Raw genomic sequence first — 25328 nt, 5'->3', positions numbered from 1 at the left:
AATACTCACACTTCGATGCGTTCATTTGCATTATTACATTTAGAAGCCTTGGGGCTTTATCACTTCCTTTTCTTGAAATGGCACAGTAATAAGGAAAAGTGGTTATGCTTATCACCACCCGTCAGTCAAACACCTTCTATATTAACAAAATATAATTTTTTCCACTCAATGAATGGGCGTGTGATGTTTCATACACATGCCAATATTAGTATTACTTTGCCTGGTGAAGAAATCATTTTATTTAACAGGATGTATGACTAGAAGTAAATGAGGAGAAATTCCCATTTACACTTTAATGAGCAGGGACAATGCAGCATGTCAAACCCATGCATTCACTATAATTTAGGAGTAAAAGTCATACAATTTTGCACAAACAAACCGTATCACATTTTAAGTGTGTTGAAACCCCCAAAACCTCAGTGTACAGCAAGGGCTGCATACACTTCCTGTAGTAATGTTTCATACCATAGGTATTCTTCCAAAGGAAATCTCAATAAAGAAGAAAATAAGCAGATCACCTGGTGGCTTGATAGTGAAAAGATAATCTATGTATCTATGACAGCCTCTTTCATTAGCTTTTCATCCTGTCAAACAATAAATATAACCTTTAACCTTGTATATGTAATGAATAAAACTTGAGCCTACACTGTCTAATCAAATGAGAGGTCCAATATATCCTACTGCTACAGCACCTTCCATGCCCATGGGCCCTGTTTTTAAATCTCAAATTGTATGTAAAAGGAAAAAAAAGCCTTGGTAGGGGAATTTCCAAACACTTCAAAGAAAAAGGGCAGAGGAATTTTCAGACTAATATTTAAATATAATTGTTCTGAGAGAACAAGCAACATCTGGATGTAAAAGTACCACAATAAGGAGCGCTACATAAAACCAGAATAAAATGAAATGGAAGGAAAGGACAAGTTACATGTTCAAGATGGCTTTGCAGAAATGTAAATATTTAAGTTTGAGCTAAATGCAAAACGCATATGTTTTACTCTGTCACTGACATCGTAGGCAAGCCAAATACATCTAATTTCATTTTCACAAAACATACGAATTGTATTTGTCATGTATGTTCACTTAGGAGTTGTGATACCACAAAGGTGGTGTCTCATATTTTACACAGAAAGCCTAGGAAGCAAAGGTTAAAAATTTTCAAAAGAAGTACTGTCAATTATCATAACTGACACTGGAGCTTTGTATGACCTTTGTGTGATAATACACAAAGTAATTATTTTTCAAAAAGTTAGAATTAGCAACTACATTTAACTGCCAAAACTATCTTAAACCAACAAAACAAGCATGATACGAGGTTTCCCTTTTAATTTCATTGCTTTTGTGGGCTTTTACCACATATGTAATAGTGTTAGAATTCTAAATAATTTCAAAAGATTTGTTTGAGGGCTATTAATTAATAAATATTAAGGACAGAGGCTTTGTGAAACCTAAGAAGGGCAAACTTACAGGAAGACAGAAGGTCAGGAACTGACAAAGGAGATTTTATCCATCAACAGCTTAGCTGGAGGTTCTGATTTGCCATCAAATCTGCAGGAACATTTCTGCATTGCAGGGTAAAATCTGACAGAAGGAAGTGGCTCCTCATGGAAAGGATACTGTGTGTGCCTGCCCCAGAGGTCTGGCTGAGGCTTGATAGCACACCCCGGTTCAATAATGCGAACAATAAATCACTGACTCCTGCTTTTAAGCACTAGGCTACTCAGGATTCACGTCCCTAACAAGGAAAGAAGGGGCTTACTTACAGATACAGGACAATATCGAAAATGAAAACAGAATTGCCAAGGAAATACCTCAGATACGTTCTGATTTTGAAGACTTTAACTGATAATGCACAAATTGAAACAGGATGCAAGTAATGCGTAACAGCCCGAGTGCACAGAGTAAGGCATTTCATATTAACTAGCCACTGCCTTTTACAAAAAAAATCATTAGTCTATTTTTCCTTTTAAAACCATTGTGAAATGAAACCTATCAGATGTTATTATAATAAACACTCGAAAAATTTGACAATTACACCCCTTTTATCCTGAGAGATCCCACAACACTTTACAGATTGCACATGTGTTTTCTCACACATCCATGGGATAAACGCAGCCCAGATATTGCCAGAAAGGAAAGACCGTTCTTCTTAACTAGTTCTGTGTGGGCTTTTTTTTAGTGGTCAAGACCCTAGCTTTTCCAGAGGAAACTACTGGTAGCTTTTGAATAAGAGAATGCAGTCATCAAATTGGGTAAGAAAAGGTCCTCGGGCAAAATACTGCTGTGCACATTGCATGGATTCTTGAAGAAACATAAATTACCAGGGACTTGATTTTACATTTCCTTTCAAGGGAGAGCACTACCAGGAGTACAGTGATACTTACTAAGCTATACAAGCACTAATTCCATAATGAGCTTTTACTAACTCATGAGGAAAACCTATCTATTCAACTATGGCGTTACTTCCTGTAGCAATTACATACTTTAATAGGCTGCCACAAAAATTTGGAGTCAACCAAACCCAAATACCTAATGAAGGACTCATGAGACACTGTCTAATCTTGTTGCACTTCACCACACGCGGTGATATTAATACTTGAAAGAAGTGAGTCTGAGAGATTTTGAAAAGTTTAAGCATCTTAATGAAAGGTTTATCACTATACACAATTCTAAACCAGAAATATTTTTATACATGCTAGGGAACAAGCCAGCGCAAGATGATCACTGGTCTTTATTTAACTCATGTCTGTGGATTTTCTTTTATCATTCCTGGCACAGATTACAATGGTGTTACAGAACGGAAAAAGACATTTGTGAAACGTACCTATAATATTATGAAAGGTCAGAAGTTTTACATAATGTAAGTAGAGTCTCAACAAATTTGTTTACATTTGAGTCATATTGTGAATGTAGTTTAACTTCTGGTTTTATTTACTTACTTATTTATCTAAGAAAAAAGGGAGAGGATACTTAGGTAGCTCTATCTGCTACTATACAATCAAGTCCCACTCAAATTATTTTGGAAGTCTCACAAAAGCAGGCTTCCAGGGACAGTTACGACTGCAAGCACACTCTTTCCAACAGGGATATAAGACTGTGAGAGACCCAGGGTGGGATCTCTCCCTTGCTGCCCAGGATGTGTGCTCGGACACTTTCTCCTCTCCAGCCTCATCCCTTAAGTCAGCGAGTGACAGCCTCCCGCGGTTTTGAGCCTCACTCAACTTGGACGAGCCACTTCTCCCTCCTGGCTGAGGAACTGTGGAGGATGCACGAAAGCTGTCATGCCCAGACAACAGAAACCTCGTGCTGGGGATGTTGCAAGGCTACCCACCTTCACTGGTGAGAAAGTACACACACTTTCTTAGTTGATGGGAACCGGGAAAAGATACTTCCCACAACTCAGTTTCAAACCCTGTTTTTTGTATTTATTCCAGTTGGCCAAAAGTAGAGCCCTTCCCTAGGCACCTGTGGCCAGGGCACACGTTCTCTCCAGTCTGTTGACACAACTGGAGTACCAGAGCTGGGTATAGATGGCCATCCAGTGCTATTGGAGAAACAAATACTAGGAACGGTATTATTATAAGGCATTAACTGCCGAAGTCCGGTTGGAGGACGAAACCCACAAGTAATGATAGGGACCAGATACTCCAGGGTCTAAAATAAAAAATATTTGTTTAATGAATAATTATTAAACTAAAAGGAGGTTGCTGCTATTATATTACTCGTCCAGTCACTGCAAAATAAAGTGAAAAGTTAGTCCAAGCTTTTTATTTCCAAAGGATCAGCTTTCATAAACTAAGGGAGATAATTAGTGAGATCAAGTGGTCTGACGCACTTATGATCTGTAAGCCAGAAGATACAGAGGAGTTGCAGGTTTGGAAACAGATCAGTCAGGGACACGGACGCAGCATAATGTTGAGATTCAGTATAAAATGATTCTAAGATAGAAAAGTCTATTTCAGACTTCTCTGACTTGAAGATAAAGACCTAACTTAACCAGACAATAAATATAAAACAAAATCTCTTCCTAAAAGGGCTGGCTGACTGTCTTTAACAGAATCAAAGCATACCTTCGAAAGATCTCTGAAGTTGCCTGGAAGGGTCAGGTCTAACTCTTCAGATTCATAGTTTGTTAAAACCCACGGAAATACAGGGTATTGGTTCAGATCATTGTACGTTCGTCCTATTAAGAAAGAAAATGTTTCAAGAATTAGGAAAGAGTGTCCACTTCTCCAGCTGAAAAACAATCTAGTGGTTACTTCTGTTGCATCACATGTTCCCAGTTCCCACCACTTGACAGAATCAGGTATAAATCTTCCAGACAAAAGTAGGCATTTAGAAGCACTTATCTTGAATCAGAAGTCAACACAGAAATCTGCATAATACAAACAGCACAGTATCTTTCAAGATCAACTAAAATGCATCATATGCCAATAAACTTTTTTTATTTCTTTGAAGCTATTTTCATTGTATGAATGCTAAAATCTAAAACCACTAGACTATTATTTTTCCCAGCAACTCTATGCAGTATCATTAGCTGGCAAAGATTAAATGAGACTCCAAATAGCGAGGGGCTAAACTTGAGATTTGCAAATCTAGGTCTGTCCTAGATAGACTGCATTAATCCATTATTCCCCATGGCTCTTCTTTACTGAAGAAGTAGTGACATTTCACTGCAATAGTGCAATCAAAGTGGAGGAAGTCATGTTTGCTTTAACACTGTTTCGTAACCACTTGGAAAATTAAAAAACATTTTCTCCCCTCTAAAAGACAGAGCTGACTGCCCCAGGCCACTCTCTCCGAACATAATGAAAGTAACGTTGCTACCACCCCAGCAGCTCAAATGTGCAAAAGCCATCTTTAGGTACAGTTTCAAAAGAACAATCTGCGACTGAAGTGAACAGAAAATTATGAATTCATTACCAGGAAAAGTGTGTTTGGGAAAGGCTGTTATTTCTGTGTCAGCTGGTACTTGGTAGTATCTAACATTTCAGTGATAAGACAAATGAAGTTGCTTAGTACAGAACCATCCACCATATTGATTTACTGAGAACCACACAATATGCAACATGAGTCTTAAAAAACAAAATCAGGTCATAAATATACATGTGTGTGTATTTATATAATATAATTAGCAGACTGAAATAACCCAGGTTAACAATTCCCAGTCCTGTGGCAGATTTACAGCCCTGTCTCACTAACTGCTTCCTTCCAGATTCTGGACAGATTCCTGGGGTACAAAACCCAGCACAGGAAAACACAGGCTTCCTTGTTCTGAGTAGCATTCGCAATTCTCCACAAAAATCAGCTCTGCTTTAATGAAATGTGAAACTTTCACTGCTCTACAAACACCTTATATTTTCAATAGAAGTTGATGAACAAGAAGCATGTTTCTATTTTGTACATAGCTTCACTGAAAACAGGAAAAGTGCATATTGTTAACAACTGTGTGTCCTCATTTTTGCATTTTGAACACATAGGTGTTCACAAGAATATAAAAAAAAACGGAGGTGCAAATACAGCTTTGTTAAAAAAGCAATACCAGCACTGTGAGCCACATACAAATAAAGATGTATAGAAACAAAAAACACTTCTTTATTGTCAGCAATGAATGAATGCAAACCGCTCTTGGACAGAATGAGAATGTATCAAACAATTAAATCAAGAAATACACCAGAAAGTATCGATGTGAGGAAGGAAAAGGAAAGGTACTCTCTGGCAGAGTATTAATTGTTGTAGGGTTTGGGGGGGCGTGTCTATATGTCTTGGAGTAAGACAACTCTGCCTCATTTTCCACATCCTTCAAATCAGAATATTCTTTTCTTCTTTGGCAAGGGGTTAATTACATATGGTTTGTAAAGTTTCTTGAGATTGTCAAATTTAAGGTTCTGTAAAACACAGTCTTTATAAAACTATACCTTTATAAAAGAAAAGTTTTTCTGACCATCAGGATCCTCAATTAAGTTAACAGAAGAATGTGCAAAAGCTTCCGCAAAAGGAAGACATTTGTGTCTATGTAGACAGCAGACTAAAAGAAATTGGAGATTCAGGAAGAAAATGACTGAGATGGCTGCAGTTTATTACAAAGCCTAAGCGAAAATGATGATTCTTCAGAATCAAAAGTTTTATGGAAGAGAGTTCACAGTAATAAAGACCTTCAATTGAAAACACTTTCTAGAAACATTTGGAAAGGTGAGAACATCCTTTCAGAAAATTTTGAAAGGAAATTTAGGGTTATCCAAAATTTCTTTTTATTTAAAAATTGAGATTTTCCATATTGATATTTTATTTAATTTTTATATTCATTTCAGTCATTTCAATTTCAATATTTAGTCAACAAGATTTTGACTTTTTTTTCCTATTCTATATGGGAAAATCATAAATATGTGAATAGCGCGATCAAGAAGCAATCCTGAGCCTAGCTGCTGTACACAAGTTCTCCTTTGCTCTGTGGTTTTGATAGGTTCCTTATAGTATGGACACAAGAACAAATCATCATGTGGAATTAGCTCCATATCAGGACACTGCAGTAACTCTTGTGTTCTTTTTTTTACCCCACAATGAGAAATAATTTGAAGCAGCTTATCTCTCAGCTTAGGTAGGACAAGTTACAAACAATGGAGCCTTCCTGATTATGTATTGGATAAATATCACCATAGCCTTGTGAAAAAAATAAACAAAATATTTAATTCTCTCCTACTTCAATATTTATGAAACATGCTTTATTTATTAAGAGATTAACTACTAATAATAGCTATTAATTTGTTTAGTAAAAAAAGGTAGTGATTTATTTTTCTCAATTCAACAATTTTCTTTTTAATATCAACAAATAAAAATTACTCGAGAAGACAAACCATAATTTAAATTGTGAAAGCAGACCAAACCTACGTGATGAGATAAGACTACACATCTATGCTTATCTGAGCAGAGGACAGTGATCTAGGCCTATAATGGGATTACAAATCCCTAATTCTAAACATGCATAAATATTAGTGGTTCAACTTTATTAGGAATGCTTTCTTGATCAGTTCTGGCTTCACAATGATGATTTTCAGAGTAAAGTCAGCTATCTCATCAATTGTCTGGTGCTTCCAGAAAGAATTATTTGGTTCTTTCGTAAGGTAAATAAATATAAAACAGAAACCTGTACTGCTATTGGTAGTCCCTATACCTTTTCAGAAGCTTCAGATTTTCCCCCAAGTAGGCTTACAGAGATTAATATTAAAGGCTGAATATTAAATATCACAAGCTTGTGACACTAATCTACTTGAACAATAAAATTGAAGCATAGTAAATGAGATCTCAGAAATACTGGATATGCTTCTTCATTAAAAAAAACTTTTTAATTAAACCATCCAATTTAATGTTTTTATATGGCACTTTAGTTTTGAAGGTAAAGTGAGCTAGAGACAGCTGACAAAGAAATTATAACTGCAATTCCTTGGTGAAAATGTTAATGACAGCAAAATATTGTTTAATTAGATGATTGCAGCATCTGGATTAACACTCTTTAAGAGCGATGTTCCTGTGCTTGTCTGCTTCTTCACACTTTACAGACATTTTGTCATCTCTAGGTCATTAGGAAAGAATTTTTAATGATTTTTCTAGAAGCAAGTAGTTCGAGTTACATCTAATTAGATGACAATAATAAGCCCAACACATGCAGTAGCTAAATATATACATAATTAACCAGTGAGGGCTTGTACATCACAGAGTAAAAAAGTGGAAAATGCTAAACAGGCGAAAAAAAAGAGGGAGGGGGAAGAAGTTCATCTGAATTTATTACCTGACTGAAGATGTAATTTTTTTCCACAAACCTTTAAAAATAATCCCTTTCCACTACAAGAAGTGACTTACAAAAATTATGGATATAATTATTCTCCACTTCTTTTAAAAGCTGTGGCAGGTAGGATTTAAAAGAATTAAAATTCCAATAAATACAAACGCAAACACACATTTAATATACTGTACTTTGAAAAGAAAAAAAACCAGCAGAAATCAGTTAAATACCGAGAAATAGATTTGAAAACTAGACTTCTAACTAAAACAGTGGGCACTGCAACCATATTACAAAACAACTTCTTGTCCCCACTCCTCTTGGTCCCTTTTGCTGCAGTGGGATTACTTTTAAGTACTGTTTTCAATAATCTTCTAACTGAGAATAGTAAAAATCACTTTTTTACTATTTTACGGTTCCCTCCATCACCCAGAGGGTTCAGTTGACATATGTGCTGATCATATGCAACACGGCCTCTTCGTCCGCACCTGAAGGAAGGACGACGAGTACAACTATAGCGGCTTCAAAGCTAGAGGATCCTTGAGAAGGCAACGGGGAGGAGGAGGGGGAAGGTGGCCAGGAAGGCTCATGTCTACACAACCAGGACAAAAACCAGGGGCACGGAGAGTACAACACTGAGACTGATTGATAAGTAGCAGAGTGCAATGTTTACCTTTGGGAGAAAAACCCAGAGCTGTAAACATGATGAAATATGCTCGAGTTGGAAAAGAGGGCAAGAAAGAGGTGAAGACCTTGGAAACAGAATAGGGAGGTGAGAAAATAGTTGGCTAGAGGGTCAGAGAAACAGGTTGAAACAAGACTTGCAAGAGTTTTGAAAAGGGAGAACGATTTTGAATTGAAATTGCAATGAGTCATCAGGCCAGCGCAAGTGACATTAATCGTATATCCTTGGATAGGAAACGATGTAGGGAGAGAGAACTATGACAGCTGAAGTAGGCAGTTATTAAGTCACAAGTACAGATCACAACAGAAACAGTTAAACTAAAAATGAAGCCAGGCAATGTTTCAGAGGTGGTAACAGGGTGATGTAAAGATTAAAAAAAAAAAAAAGAGTCATAGAAAGATGGATTTTTTCCAAGGGGACACTTCAGTATTTCAAACATTGATTAAGAACTTATAGAATAGCCAGGGGCCATGCTTGTCAGGACAGACATATCGGCAAACCAGGGAGAGATTTAAGGAGAGGTTCCTGTATTTATTTCAGTGGTTCTGTTCTACAGAGACCAACGGGTCTGTGTAATTAACAGGATTAACAAGCAGGCAAAGGACTTCTTGTGGGAAAGGACCCAGTTGCGTGTCACAAATGAAGGAAATGCGATGGCGTCAGAAGCCCCCCTTCTGAACAACTCCCTTCCAAGGCTGCTGTTTCTTGAATAATTTCAGAAAACGATCACAAGAAAACATGAGTGATTTCTTGCAGTTTTGTAAAGGGCTAGACACTAATTAAGCACCGTTGTAAGAAGAAAGGAAGCTATAAACAATTGGCAAAAAGTGTACTAAATCACTTTGTTCGTGGACCTCTATTTATTTGGAAGAGGGGAAAAAACAATGAAGGCACCTATGTATCACTTACTTACCAGCAGATAATCCACATTTCTTAAGCACCAAACCTCCATGTTTCTTAATTGACTAAGCTATGGCCCAGTTATGCTGAATAAGCCAATAGGAGCTAAATGGCAACATGAATAAAAAAACCCTTTGATGCACATATTTCTCAATGGCTAAAAATAATTATATCATTAGAAAAGAAGATGCTGCTTAAACAAACAGTTATAGTCTAAAAGTAGGCTATCGCTGCCTACACAAACAGTTACTGGCAAAGAAGTTGTATCTTTTAAGGAAATATTTCTTACGGGATCTCATTACAAAAGAGTATAATTAAAAATGCATTTGAAAATTGGATTTCCAAAGAAGAAAGAAAAGAAAATACATGTCTTGTCTTTACTTGGCAAAGGCGGTCATGAATATATTCAATACCCTATCTTTGTGTACAAAATAGAAACTCCTGTATTTTCTTCTGACTGCTGAGGGTCCTGTCTACAGCGCATATAAGAATTTGCTTCAGTTTAACACAGATGTATCTGGACAGTTACCAGTTCAGTGTTATCAAAACAAGGGCAACATGTGGTAGAGGCACTTTGCTTCCAGTATCGTACTTCTGGCAGAGATATTAAGTTTTTTAGTGCTTCATCAGAAAACGCCTATTTGTTGTAAAATAATGTTCTGGAGAAATATCTTTCAGCAGAAAATTTACAGAAATATAGGCACAGCTGTAAAACCAGTGGTGTCGTTCAGGCTGCCTCGGAGCAATCGACCCCACAGTTCCCCAGATCTCAGCCCCTGGCAGTACAGTGCCATCCAACGGGGGAGCCAGAAAACAGCCTGGGGACGTAAGAACTTCTAGGCTTTCTAACATATAGTTCTGTTCTGAAGCTTTCTCCACCGCCGTCGGACTTGGAGCTCACGTGCACTTCATTGTGGGTGGGTTTCTGGCTTGCCAGGAACTTTATGATGAGATTCTTTGCAATACCCCCAAGTTCTTCGTGAGTTTTTGGAAGTCAGCTTCCTAGCTGAAGTGCAGACTTCATTACAACTACAAACCCACATTGATCTTCCAAAAAATAACGGGAATTTTTGCTTCTATCAAAGAGTTCAAAAACTTAAGGATTTGTTCCAAACTGGAATAAAATGTTTATTGTCATGTGTAGAATTGCCTGTTAGGTTTCAGTCAGTTTTAATTCTCTTATGTTGTTTTCAGAAAAGATTTTTTGTGTGTGTATCGTTGGCAGGGAGTTCAGCTATCAAAGGTAAATTTTATTCTAATTTTCAAAAAAAATCATGAGTTTCTATGAGAGCGCATCAGTGAGTGCAGATGTTATAATGACATTACCAACTGAAATCTATTTATCTATGTTCATATAGACCATGAATCTTCAAAATCTTCAAAAAATGAAGAAGCAGAAATAGAAAGCACATAATACAGCAGTGCAATCATGCTTTCTTACAAGCTCTTTGCACTGAAGGCCATTCTAACATGCAATAGTCATAGCAGATGTCAGCAGGACCCGTTATTTCACTAATCCTGCTGGAACACTATCAGATGAATCTCAGCTGCTTTTAGACATTCCTCCAAAATCTTTTATGAGATCGTACAGTGATACTTTCTTCCCAACTAACTTAATGACTGTTACCCTTCTTGGAAAATGAAAACAGAACAGAAAATACATAGATTGGTAAGGACCCATTAGCAAAAGCCAAGCAATGCAGATGGGTATGAAATAAAAATTAGAGTAAGGGATATTCTTTATGACAAGGAAAAGGTCTTCAAATGTTACTCAACACCTTGCTCACATCTTAGCGGAAGAGTATGCATGGGTATCAATTTTTATTTAACCAATACTGGTCACTTCCAAAACTTTTAAAAATCAGCATATTGGCTCTCCTTCAGAAAACATTTATTTGTTGATTCATGTGACCCACAAGCATCATTAAAAAGAATGACTTTATGAAATAAGTCAGTCAGTACAAGATGGAGACAAAGAGTTAGGCTGAATTTCTTCTAGAGACTCAAATTTACCACCCTCTCTTTCAGGGAACACAGTCTTTACCTAAATTTGAATTTGATCATGCACTGTTGAAAGACTTCTTAAGATGGTAGGTAATGCTGTAAAAATGAGCAAGTGAGCTTATACAATTAAAACGAGATTACATGAACAAATGAGATTTACCAGTAAGAGACTGATACCAAAAATCTGCCAGAAATTAAGTGCTTTGAGTCAGAGAGAGACACTACTGAGGTACTGACCAAGCTGCTGTAAGCTTTTCCAAATACAATACAAGCTCATAGACACACACACACACAGAGAAAAAAAAGAGTCAGTAATCCTCAAAACCTTGGGCATAGCCGGTGGTACCTGGAATACAAATGTCAGCCCAGCCTGTTGTAAGGCAGGTGAATGACACTAGATGACAGTAAGAGAAACTTGCCTCATGCGACCACCCAGGTTTTTGGCTATAAAGCCTGCCTAGCAGTACTAGTATCAAACAACAGGTCAAAAAAACATTTTTCTTAAGACCTCTGAGATACTCTGAAGGAATCTCTTCAGGCTGAAGCTTGTTTACTGATGGATACTTTAGTGTGAGTGTCACTGCAATTCCTAATTGACTTCAGACATAACGATGCCTTCCAGGTTTGGATGCTTTGATGATGTACCTAAAAATAAATGACCTTGGAGTTTTAAACTGATTAAAAATGAAAAGTAATTTATCAAAAATTGGCTCAGCTCTTGTCCACTCTCATTTAAAGAGTTTAGACACACCGCTTACAGAAGAAATGAATACATAAAAAGGAAATTAGAAGTGAAGGACGGTTCTGTCAATAATGTATGGGACAAGGACTGAAGGGACCTAAGTTGACTTTCCCAGCTCTCCAGTGAACCCTCCAGGCTCGGGTGAGGCGGTCAGGGAGCCCGTGAGGCTCTGCCTGCATTTCCCCATCGCCTGAAGGGCAGCGGATCCGCACGAGAGGCGGAGCTGCTGGAGGCAGGCCAGCGTCCAGAAGCGGGATAGCGGCATCCTTGCGGTGCTCCGCCAGAGGTAATGCACCCTCAGCAGGGCTCCTTCCTTTGGCACGGATCCACCGGACTGTGGCCATAACGCTCAGGGACCGAGCTGGCGAGACTGCATTGGACCGCACCATCTGGACTTTCCAGCCCAGGTCTCCGGTAGCTTCAGGGACTCTGCTTTGTGCTCCGCTGCACAAGGGAAACGTGCCCCCCGGTTTCCAGCTGTTCAGTGGTAGCACTTCTGTATCACCCTGGGATGATTTCGTGACACATTTATTAACGTCTGTAAGACTGGATGCCTGGAAGATGTCCACCATATAAGCACGGAAGGAAAAGCCTGAAGGTTCAAAGCAAGCGAGTTTGACAGCTCCTGAATTCTGCCACCGCCCTACCGGGAAGAACACAGTGACCATCCTCCGACCGGCCAGCGCAACGGGTGCTACCTTCGGGTTTCATGCTTGCGTTTGTCTTATGTCTGGCCTGAGGATAACCTCGAGCATAAAAGTCAGGACCAAGTAGAGATGAGAGTTGTAACACTGGAGTACAAAGTGATGCCTGGTGGAATTTAATTTGGGTTTCAAATTAAAGCTCGCTGGAGTGAAATGTCTGAGGAAGGCTCTCTGCAGGCAGGTTCATAAGCAGCATGTGTGCTACAGGCAGGAATCGTAATAGCAGACAACCTCCTGGAAATCTTTGTGTATGGTGTAGAAAACTGCTGGGTTTTACATTTAAAATTACCACAGGAGTTAACGCATAGAAAAGGGAAAGGTGAAAGGAATAATGCCATCGTGAATGTTTAATTAATGATAATTGCCAGAAAAGCTCTTCTTTTGCCAATAACGAATGGATGTCTATGGCAGTTATTTCTCCTTTTAAATACCTAATCTGATATTATATTTCAGCTCAAAGAACTAAATGAGAAAAGATGCTGTAATCTAATCATACCACAATCCAGGTGACATCTGTACTGGGCAGAATACTGTTGTTATTCTGCTGTCTAGTTGCTGTTGCTGAGAATGATGAAGTAGCGAAATTACATTTTCCCATTATTATTTCCAGACACTCTCTGGCAATGGTTTGTTGACTCTAATAAAGCTTCAGACAAAGCTGTCAGCAGAGGAAATGGCAGAAGGGGAGCAAGGAACAGCCTCCACAATACATGAATCTAAAGTCTCAGCGATAGGTTGTGCATTTTCTGATAAAATTTAATGTGTGTGTTTCAGAATCTATCATAAAGCCGCAGCTGAATTCTAGAGGGATAAATGTATTCTATCAAGTCACGGTGCTTAAGACTTTGACAAACGTAAACATATTATGAAGGATTAAAGAGTCAGAAGCCTTACCTGCTATAGTGTTGAGGAACATCAAGTATTCAAAGTTAGATATCTCCCGTCTCTGCCAGCGCTGAGTCATGTTGGAGGATTTATAAAGCTGTCGGGGAGTGGCCAGAGAGATTCTCCTAGGAAATACATTTAAAGAATGATTTTTTTTTTTTAAGAGCCTCATTAAATGTTAAGATGTAGGGCAATGTTATTAGTGTGATTAATTTCAGATTCTCTCAGAGGCTTTTTTATTTCATTTAATGAAGTCAAGAACACACTATTACCCTTATTTGAGAAATTACTAAAATTAAGAGCTGTATTTTATTTTACCAGTACTACAGCATTGTAATAATTCAGAATAACATATTTTGTGTTTTATTTTATTGTGAATCTGGTTAAAAGACTGGAAGTAAAAGAAACTGCAGACCTCCTGGTGCCTGGCTTGTCCAGCAGGAATAAAAGCATAATACCATTTCCCTGTTTCAAAAGGATACATTGAGATAAGTTCATTAAGGTGAGTGAGTGATAGATTAAAGTGCCATATATTTCCAGCACATGGGCTGAAGATATTTATTCCACAATTTGTGCACCTCCTCCATGGTCAGCTACCCATGATCCCTTCCTGTATCCCAGTAAGCTTTGAGATTTCTATTTATAGCCTGGTTTCTGAAAGAAACAAGGTTTATTCAGTTAGCTGCTCACATGTCCATCTGCCTGTCTCTCCATAACAACTTCTGAATTGCATTTCATTCAAATCAGGAAGAGGAGTAGAAGCTTCTAAGATACTCAATTTCCACACATTTTCTAAAACTTAAATGACTGGTTAAGGGAGAAAGAACCAAACTACTGTGCCAAGGAAGAGAAAAACAGAAAGCTTCAGCCCTTCTGTATTCAATTTGACAACATCACAATAACCAAATACCGTGCACCAAGTTCTAAATTACCCATAGTATATACTGGCCCTGGCTGGTAAAATATAGGGGACCAGATTCAGTCTAGACTAATGCATTAGAGAAAAAAATCTGAAAAAAACAGAAATAGCCTCACTGCTCACAACTCATTTCTAGAGGAAGTAGTCCTTGCTGAAAAGACGACTAGGAAAATCTTTGGAAGGAGAAAAAATTCATTTCCTCAGATACTGTTTTTACAGAAATTTAAATCTTATAAATGGATCAAAATAGAGAAAAATGTTTATACCTGTTAAAAAAAAAAAAGGACCCCTAATGTGTAGCCTATTCATGAATTTAAAGAATATATCTAGTATTTATATAGCTTGTCAAGAGTAAATACGGACACCCAATGCTTCAGCTTTCACTTGCACACTAAACACACTAAGCGTACTATTTCTTGACTCTAAATGCCGAGTATTTTTTTAAAATGAAGCCACATACAAGGTGTCAAATTGGGCAGCGATTACAAAAATGTGGACCATCTACTTCTAAAGATATATATACATACTCCTACACATGCACTAAACCCTATTTCTGGAGAAAGGATGAATATTGGTATGAGATTGGAGTGTACAGTTATCACAATCATATGTCTAAATTGTCAATGTGTAGGTTGTCAATGTCTGCCACACTTAGGCTTACAAATTGGGCATACAAAAATGACCATGCAACTGTAGGCACACTTTTTTCTTTTTTTTTTTAATCTCCGTTTTTACCTAAAATAGTACATAAGGTCTTGCCAGCTTGGCTAGCCTTATTTTACAGTAGATTGTAGGATGCCAGTGGTAAATACTTTTTATTAGTATGTAGGAGACATTACAAAAATTTTTTAAGTCGTTTCTATTATGCTTCTTCCAAACAATTTATCTAAGGAATTATCTGAATATAATCATATTTTATATTGCATTTTATAGGACAACAATTACTTTTACAGTGGCATTCTCAAAGGCGTATTATTCCCAGTAAATTTCAACTAACACTACACACAAATTAATAAATACAGAAAATAAAATACTAAAGAGATCATTAAATTTACAAAGCAATTCTGTCACAGACTTTCTGTTCCTCCCATGACAAAACAACATTTATGCATCAGTACAGCTTAGTAGCTGCTTTTAGACTTTACCCACAGTCTCCCAGGGAGTCTCAAAAATCTATAAAATGTCAAGTGCTGGACTTCACATTTGAATGCCTGATTTGAGTGAACTCTACAGAAAATCAAAATATACTAAAAAAGCTCCTTATTTACTCCATATCTAAGGTGTTTGAAAGATTCATAGTTATTTCAGCAGAGACTGGAAAAAATTATGCACAATAAATTGGTTCCACACCTGCTTGTTTCAGTTAACACAGGAAGACCCACTGTTTTCTGTTTTGCTAAATCCACCCAACTTTGATCAAACCATTTCTCTCCTTCGATATGCCATCACCAATATGAAGATGCACAAATGAATGTGCTTCCTTTGCTTCTAGAGAACCGTGAAATAGCTACTCAAAATGGAAACTGCAGAGGACTCTCTGATGTACAAGGGGATGATCCAATTTTTCAAGTTTTATATGCTTTAAATATGTTTAGAAAACACTTCATGGCATTTTGTTGAGGGAAGGGATGTTATGTATCCCGTATGTGGAGCATGACCCACCCCCTTTCACAATCACTTTTAATTTAGTTAGCTACAATCCAATCTCATACAAAGAATCTTTAAGTATCTTGTCAAAAATGTAGCACCTATGTGACGTTTTGTGTTGTGTTGCTCCTGTTCAGAAAAAAAAAAAAAAAAGAAAAAGGCTTGGGAAAGTCACTGGCTTCTGACAAAAGACTCATCAATGTTTACTTTTAATCAAAACCCTAAAAGGGGTTTTATTCTTTGATGACATCAAATCTTGGTTTTCTTATCCCTCTCCCTTCCCAAAATCCAACCTCTGCAACCAGCTACACTGAGATCTGGAAATCCATCACCAAGCTACTGATGTGGAGTAAGTGGCAGAGCTGAGCTGACATTGAATAGAGCTACCGTACCAGCCAAAATATGTTTTCTTTCAGCAAAAACTTCATCATTTGTATTTCTTAGCTTTAATAACTGGAGCCATTGTTTTACCTAATGCATTAATAGCCCACAGAATTTCAGTGGAATGTGCTAGCACATCTTTAGTGGTGAAGTATGATATCATATCTTTTACCAATTTTTTGATCTCTGTACACTTACAAAACTGTCAGGCAGCTCACAGCTGGTTTCTAAGCTGTGATGTTACCCTCCATAAAAATTCATCTGTAAATTACACCTGAGGTGTCAGAACTCTAAAAAGTGGCCTGCTAATAGTGTTGTATAAATGTGGATATTACTCTACCTATGTAGAATCATACAGATCTGTAGAAATTGGTTAAATAAAAGGCACAGTACTGTCTGCCCAGTTGTATCATATGGCAAGGTCATAAGGAAACTCCAGTCAATGCAACATGTTTCAGGAACAGTGAAAATGCATTTATCAAAGACAGATGAATTTGATTACGAAATCAGACCGAACTCTTCAACATGTGACTAATTTTAAGGACATAATTACTTCTTTGTAACATTAAGCACAGGCTTGAATGCTTTGTCGAATCAAAGCATTAGACAGGCTGTTGGGAAAGGTAGCAAAAAGGCGAACTGGAGACTTGCTCAGAACAGCAGGTCTATAACAGTCTTGGGAACAGATACTAGTTTGCCTGCTTCTAATCCTTTGTGCCATTAGAAGATCATAAACATTGCTTTTTCCTTCTATTTCCTTCCATCTCTGTCAATCGCAGGATTTCTCCATGAAAACAAAAATGCACTTAAAGTCTATGTACTGCATTAAAAGTAATTTACTCCTTCAGAATGTTTCCATTGTGAATGCAATTCTTCATGATAATGTAATTAACTTTGGATGAAATGTTTATCAGAGTAGTATCAGAGAGGAAGTATTATTTACAAAAATAAAACTAAAGAACTCAAGCAAAACAACCAGAAAGATCTGCTTTTGTTAAAATATTTTAAAGTACAGCTTAATCTGGAAAATTGGTTATAAAAAAAATGATATTTTACTCAGCATAGCAGGTTCTTTTGGTTACTCAGCATAATTTCTCCTTATGTTAGTTACACAAATAAGCATAATTTTTAAAATGAGCATTCCAGAGCAAACATATTCATAGGAAGGGAAACTGTACTTTAACATCAATAAAATATTAACTACAGAGCAGTTATAGAGCCAGATTTTCCTTCAGTTACTCCACTGCAATCCTATTGAAGACAATAAGGGTATGTAGACAGACAAAAAGGAAAAACCATGATTACAGGGTCTTTATTGTGCATAAATCATACCATGATTACGCAAAAACAAGAAAGAAAAACAACTTCGCTACCATATGCCAGATTTATTCTGAAGGCTAGCAAGCTCATTTTCGATTCAAATTGAACTTTAATCAAAAAGGTATGGAAATAACTGCTTATAATAGTGAAGCTGAAACTTTTCTAAATAATTATATATCAACAAACTTTTTCAGACAATTATTCACTGAATAATGCACAAAGGATATGAATTTCAAAAGTAAAAAATGTCACTGTAGATATGAAATTCTGATTGAGAAATTTGCATTTTGTTTGTTCTAGAACATGTGGCCATTTTTATTTCAGAAAAGAATACTATTACTTTCCATTTAGAGACAGCAATTCCTTTAATTTGAGTATTTGGAAGAGCAATGCAAATATTAACAAGATGCACCTTCCAAAGAAATGCCCCAACTTCCCCTTGATCTCAGTGAAAACTTGAGAAATTTGGCAGTTTGCCTAAGAACTTCAGCACATTCAGGAGATCAAGCCTTAGGCATCATGAGGCTCTTGAGCTCATGACAGGAAATGATGTTCAGCTGGGAATGAAATAGTTCTCCAATCCTACAAACGCTTTGACACTTCAGAGTATTTCCACATTCAGCACTGGGATAAAACAAGGACAATGTGAACTTCCAGTTTGTAGGAAATGACTTAAAGAAAGAGAAAGACACATCCCAGACATTACACTGATGATTAAGTCATTGGCTTTTGGCCCAGTCAAGCCAAATGGAGATCTGAACCCAAAGCACCATATTTTGTGAATTTCCTGCTGTTCCCTCACTCCCTTCTATTTATTTATTATTCTTTCGTGTTGACCAGAAATTAATCCTGAACCTAAACATTTTTCACCAAACTTTGCTGATAGACCCTCAAAAATAATTTTAGGTCTGAAGAGACATTTCTAAACAAAAAAAACAAACAAACAAAAAAATGGAGGCAGGAAATTTCCCTCCACAACTCAGTGAAATACACAAGAAAATCATCTAACCCATCACTGAAATATGAATTCTTTTATAGTATAGGATCTGACAATTTCAAGCCTTATTTCTGACCATAGGCTGATTGGATATTGATGTTGATGAGATAATAAAAACTGTACTTGACCATAGTATGTGAAAATCTCTACAACTGAACCTTAGCTGGTCTTTTCAAAATATATATCCTCCTTAATTTTGGAAACAGAAGAATAATGCATTATACTAATGAATGGAAGAAATTTGGAAATTGCAAAATAACCACTCTACTGATGAGCAATGAAGTAAAACCCACACACATTCACATAAAAGACAAGTGAGAAGATATACATGTAAAAAAATAATTTTCATTCAGCAAACACAAAACCTAGTCAAGTTTAGCTCCATGTCCTGCCTAACAATCACAGCAAGGATGAACATTTGTCTACACATTTATAAAACCTGACTGAAAACAAGACTTTGAAGAGATAAGGTATAAGTGTTTTTTCTAGTCCTTCACTGGAAGGTACTTATTTCCTGTAATGATTACAAAAAAAAATAAATCTAATTTACAATACTTTTACTTCTATTCCATAGTAACAGGCAATATAGTAAGTAAAGGGTATTGTTTCTCAAACTAACCTTAAGAAAGAGAAAATCTAGAGTTTCATGACAGGAATAAAGTTGTACTATTGACATGTTTTAAATATCATTTGTACAATGTAATAAACACAATATATACAAACTATTTTAATTAAATTACCTGGCTTGTGGCAAACCATAGCTGGTTCCTACTCCAACACGTGGCAAGCTGTACACAACTTTTTTCACCGTTGCTTGGTCAGGAAAATTAAACATAACAGAAGCTAAATGAAGAAGAGAAAATACAGACTAGTAAACCATCTGCAGCGGTCTGTTTCTCTACCTGCATATATTTTTAAAACGCTCTGGTTTTTATTTGGGAAGAGGAGTCACTTCCGCTTTTATCCTCTTGGGGATCCAAGTTCGAACAGAAACTCCTGGCATACTTCATACCTATGTACCATGAGCTGGTTAACGTCTTGGCCCTAACTCTCCCATCTGGCAGAAGACCTGAAGTGAGGTATACTTCAGAGGACCCACAGCCTACCATTAAGCCATATAACCTCGTATCAGGCTGGGAAGCTATTCGGTAGTTGGCATGGCATTTGGTCTTCTAACTGGTGCTTTAAAACACACAGGACCAGAAAGCGTTTAATTCCGTCTCCAGCTGAAATCAGAACTTACATCAGAGCTCCTCAGGGCAAAAGACCACTGACACCCCTCACCAACCACTCAACCCGGATTCAGGGTAGCACGTACAGAAACCTGAGTGGACCCATTTATTGATCTGGTCCTTTTTACTTTAACTCAGTGTACAATTAGAAAAGGAAATATCCTTATGGATATTCCACTAAAATATCAAACATTTGAAGAATTTACCAATTGCAATGATGTGTTTTTATAAATAAATCTCACTGCTGCACAGAAAGCAGCGAGATCGATTTATGTGATTGATTTTAATATGATATGCAATGAATACATGCAAGAGTAATCATTACTGAACAGAGACATAAGCATTTTATCAAAGGAAGCACAGAGTTTAAATTCTAAGATTAATAAATAACACAAAATAACTACTAGCACATTTTTATGCAACAAAATAAACAAAGACATACTTCTGTTTGCCATAAACACTTCCAAAGCTGTGTTCTGGAGAAGATAACGTCTTGAAAAAACAGCTCGAATCTCACTGAACATCCATTTTCCATGAAGGCCTTCTGTATAGGCAAGGACCTTTAAAGAAAGTCAAGGTGACAGTTATTAGCAGGATTTTTTCATTAAAATATTGCATAAGAACATAGTAAGTTTTACCCATCAATGAAGTACAATTAAGTTAATCGTATCTAACACTTAAAAACTGTAAGTAAAAACATGAACTTAAATGTTTTTTAAAAAATGCAATGAAGTATAGCTGTTAGAAAAATATCGGTAAGTACCGTAACCTGATACTCCTACAACCTATTTCTCACGAGTCACATCAACTTATTTCCCTCAAAAAACTCCAAACTCTACAAGCAAGCACAGGCTGATGGACACAGTCGCAATTATGCTTAGCTGTATTTTCTTCCAACAGTGTGCATGACACAGTTGTCAGTTAGGTATCGGATAACAGATTTACTTCTGAGGCTACCTAGTGCAAAGTACAACCAAAAAAATAGAACCTGCTATTCACGTTCACTTCAGAGTCATAAATTGGAACTCCCGCCATTCCATTAATAAACACAGAAATTAACTAGAACAGTATGTCAACACCATAATTTTTCTAAAGTTGAGTACATCTAATACCCCAACCCATGAAAAAAAAGTCACAATTTATATTTTTGCATTTTAAAATTAATGTGGAGACATTTTAAAATAAAATAGTTAAAAATTAGCATTGGTTTTCCAATTTGTCAGTTTCTCAATTGAAGGTATTGGTCTAAGACTAGATGTTGATACCTAGATAATCTTTTTCACTCTTCTTTCAGTGTTCCGGAAGTTCAGGAAAACAGACAAAAAGACACAATTTAATTAGGTATCAGCTTTATTAACTTATCTCATCTGTGAATTATCATTCCAGCAGTATCACACATTGTAGAACAACCCTCTTCCAATCCTTTTCATCAGCTGGAAGGCTGCCCTCAGCCCTCCACCTCTGCTCAGGTGGGCTCTGCCCATAGCTGAGACCCTGACGCTTCATCCTACAAGGAGTCAGACATTTGGGATGGGACCGTCCCCTCACTCCACCCAACCGCGTATCCCGTGCTCTGCAGACTCTGCCTTCCCCGGGGCTGCAGTTACTTGAGAGAATTGCAGCCTCAGTGAAACGAAGAAACACAAGGAACACTTTCAATAAAGGGAAATGCAAAAAGAAGGCTTCAGACTGGAGAGACTGAATTTCTCTGTTGTCCATTAGGTGCACAGAAACTCTTGGTACACCAGCTTGCAGTGCTTTACTTACTCCGTTGAGGTCTTTGCTTTCTGTAATCATGACCTCCCCCACCTTCTGAATGTTAGGGAGACCACATGTTGCTGCTGTCAACGATCCTTCAGGCGTGAGGTAACGGAAATTGTATTCCTTCAGTTTTTTCAGTGATGTAGCTTCAAGTTAGTAACATGTCTTCATATAGGAAAAAGCTAATTTAAGTTTATACACATGGTGTTAAAAGAGCTCCACGGATTGTTGTTAATTTGTTCTCCCTAACTTTTTTCTCATAACCATGATGAGTCTATGGCAGAGGTAACGGTAACAACAGTGACGATACAAATGTGCTTCAGCACACGGAGGAGCGTTCAGATGTTACTTCTGTCCTTGACGGAGACTGGACAGAGGAACACACTGAGCCCCCTGTACTGTCTACAAGAAGAAATGACTGACAAAACTCAGAGCAATGCTGTGGCTGATGGCACTGTCTCCTTCACCCAGCTCTCCACGCTAACTACACACAGCCTTGAAGAAGGGAAGGGGCTTGATTTCTTTGGAGGTCCCCCAGACACACGCAAGAGACTATATGTTCCCTCCATTCAGTCACAGGCCAGCTGTGGCATTACCACCTCACATGCTAAATTCTTGCAGTGGTTAGAAATCTGCACCTTATTTTTACTTTTAATTCTGTTGACTTCAGCTTCTCGCCACTAGATCTTGTGACACCTTTGTCTGTGAGATTAGAGAGTCTTCTAGTATCAGATAACTTTTCCTTGTGTCAGTTATTACAGACTGTGAGCCAGTTACTGCTTAGCTTTCTCTTTGATGAGCTAAATAAACCAAATTTTCCTTCAGTCTTTCATTGAGATCAGATGCTAGGATACAGCTGGTATTGTGTATGTGAAATTCAGATGGTTAAGAACAATGACTGTGAAGATTTCAGCACCCTCCTTCTTTGAATGTATTCTGCTGCCGATACATAATTTTGGTAAATACACAGGTTCTTAAGATACAGAGAGGAAATAGGGAGGAAAACACTCAAGTTTAAAAAGCTCAAGATGAAAACAGTCTCCCAGAGGGAGGAGTTTGAAATGTATATAGCCGTAACCAGATCTAGAGCAGCCAGCAGATTAGCCAAAGAACTAGTACCTGGACAAAACACCGTGCTTCAGGAATTCACTTTTTTTTTTTTTCAAAAATGTTTCCAGTTGTCCTATTGTTTTCTAAAGAAAAATGTTTAATACTGACTGTATCCTGTGTATTAACATTTTAGATGATTCACAGTAATATATTTACAATGTCTTGATACCTGCCACAGCTTAGTTATTATAGATCAACACTAAAAGCACATTGTATACCGACCATACACAGGTTGCCTCTTTCTTCCTCCTCTTCTTACTCAAGTATAAAGCAATTGTAACTTCATAGAGGTACATTCACCCCACTATGAAATGAAAGACTTAAGAGAGCACTCCAGTAAAGCAGTAGAAAGGATAGGAAATCAGAGGAAAGGAAGGAGTCTATAATTCAATTACTGTCCTCAATTACACTCTTCTTAACTGTCTATTAGTCCTACAAATATCAGATTATCATGTCAATATCAAATCATCTCAATTATTTCAGTATTTCTGTTGTATTGTTTTCCTGTCCAAGATATACTACCCATTTTTGTCATCTTCCATAACATTCCTCTAACGCTATTTTCAAGCGATGCATTAAACCTTCCGTTATTAGGTACCTACAGTTTACAGCAGAAATTACTGACATTGTTACAGGATTTTTTCTTGTTGTTGTTATAAGAGCTGAAACAAATTAACTTCATTTTTCTGAATTTGAATCCTTTAAAAGGTTTATATGTATTTTTTTATTATTATTATTATTTCCAGGATGATTTTTAGCATTTCACTTTCTCATATCACATGAATGAAGGCCTGGCTATTTTACATTTTTTACAGACTGCATGTATTGTATATTTCATTATTCATAAAAATATGGAAATTACCACTTCGTTCACCAAAAGACACCAAAATTACGTTACCTAGCTATCTGAAGCCAAAATTACTATGTGCTTCATCCAATATTTTGTTGTCGTTTATATTTAAAGTCAGTGCTCATTATTTTGATAGCTTTATGAGTTTTTGTCCTAAAAACAGTCGTGAAGACTTCTTCTAGGCATGTCTTAATGGCTGAAACTTCATGACTAAGCACAGAATTCTAGCTATATCTTAAATAAGCTGGTTTTAATAAAATAAAAACCAACCAGCCAACCAACAATGTCTATGTTTGAACTGAGGACACTTTTCATTTTTAGTATCAGCTGCAATTGTTTGCTTCAAAGCTCATTTTTCCTTGTAAAACCTTTTCGTTTACTCAGAAATATGGATATGTTTTAAAGGTAGTAATGGGTCCACTGGCCAGCTGATAAACCAAGAATAAAAATTTGCTAGGATGCATTGCAATAAGATGAAGTTGTCACCCTAACAAGGGAATGAGAAGTCTCCAAATCTCAGGATTTCGTGAAATGGAAAAACATCTACTGGTGACACTTACTTAGATTAGGTTAGTAAAGCAGCTTGGGATGTTCAGATGGAAGGCTCTACAGAAGAGAAGCAGAACCATTACTGAAGTGCTTTCCTACTTGGCTCAGATATGAAGGCTGCACTATTTTAATTTTATTTCTGATGTAATCAAGACCTCTCCTTTTTTTTTCCAATTAAGAGCCAAGACATTTTTAATCATAAACCTACTTCAGTAATTATTCAATTACTGATAATAAATCAATTGTTAATTAACAGCTGGAATTTTGAAATATTGCATTAACAGGAAGACCAGAAATACTAGTTTTCATTCTGCTAGAATTCCTGATAGGTTATGTCCACAGGAGAAACACTTTAGTATTGAGGCTTATTTTTGCTGCTTTATGCCATGTTTTGGTACCTCATAGCACCAGACACTGCATGCAAAAGGATATTCTGGCCCTTTTCTTTTGATTATTGTTTCTGGAATTGAAATAATCACAAAATCAGGTGCTATAAAGAAATCAAGGAAAGCAGCCTGTACAAGTCCTATCTGTTCTCAGTCGCTAACTTTATGGTAACAATGGTCACTTCTCCGGCATGTTGCAAAGAATTGTTGCTTATTGCTCAATATTTCCTTTTTTTTAAAAAATAGCCCTTTGGAGTGATTCATTAATGCCTATGTATGTGAATTTAATCTATTGTTTTCAATGGGAATTCATCATTTGCCTTTTGGAACCAGATTTCTGGTTCAGGGTATTTTAATTCTAACCTGATTCCTCAATGGAAGTATCAACTGATACTTGTAACATTTGTCAAGGTTTGTTTATACCTAGTGCAAAATGCATATATCTACTAATATGTAATATAACTTTGTTGTTGGGTTTTGTG

At 37.0% G+C, this 25328-nt stretch overlaps 1 protein-coding gene across 2 annotated transcripts in view; it reads right to left on the bottom strand.

Annotated features, from left to right (window-relative positions):
• NBEA (neurobeachin) overlaps positions 1–25328 on the bottom strand; it is a 510633-nt gene that overhangs the window by 86735 nt on the left and 398570 nt on the right. For both annotated transcript variants that reach the window (XM_010572746.1, XM_010572747.1), the window contains 4 exons: positions 20633–20750; positions 19699–19801; positions 13704–13819; positions 4068–4180 (listed from right to left, as the gene is read on the bottom strand). In XM_010572746.1, coding sequence (XP_010571048.1) covers positions 4068–4180; positions 13704–13819; positions 19699–19801; positions 20633–20750 — 450 coding nt within the window. The remainder of the gene's footprint in view (positions 1–4067; positions 4181–13703; positions 13820–19698; positions 19802–20632; positions 20751–25328) is intronic.

The sequence above is a fragment of the Haliaeetus leucocephalus genome, unplaced genomic scaffold (assembly GCF_000737465.1).
Source record: "Haliaeetus leucocephalus isolate CR32 unplaced genomic scaffold, Haliaeetus_leucocephalus-4.0 Scaffold351, whole genome shotgun sequence".
Classification (NCBI taxonomy): Eukaryota; Metazoa; Chordata; class Aves; order Accipitriformes; family Accipitridae; genus Haliaeetus; species Haliaeetus leucocephalus.
This window is presented reverse-complemented; position numbering and strand designations above follow the sequence as displayed.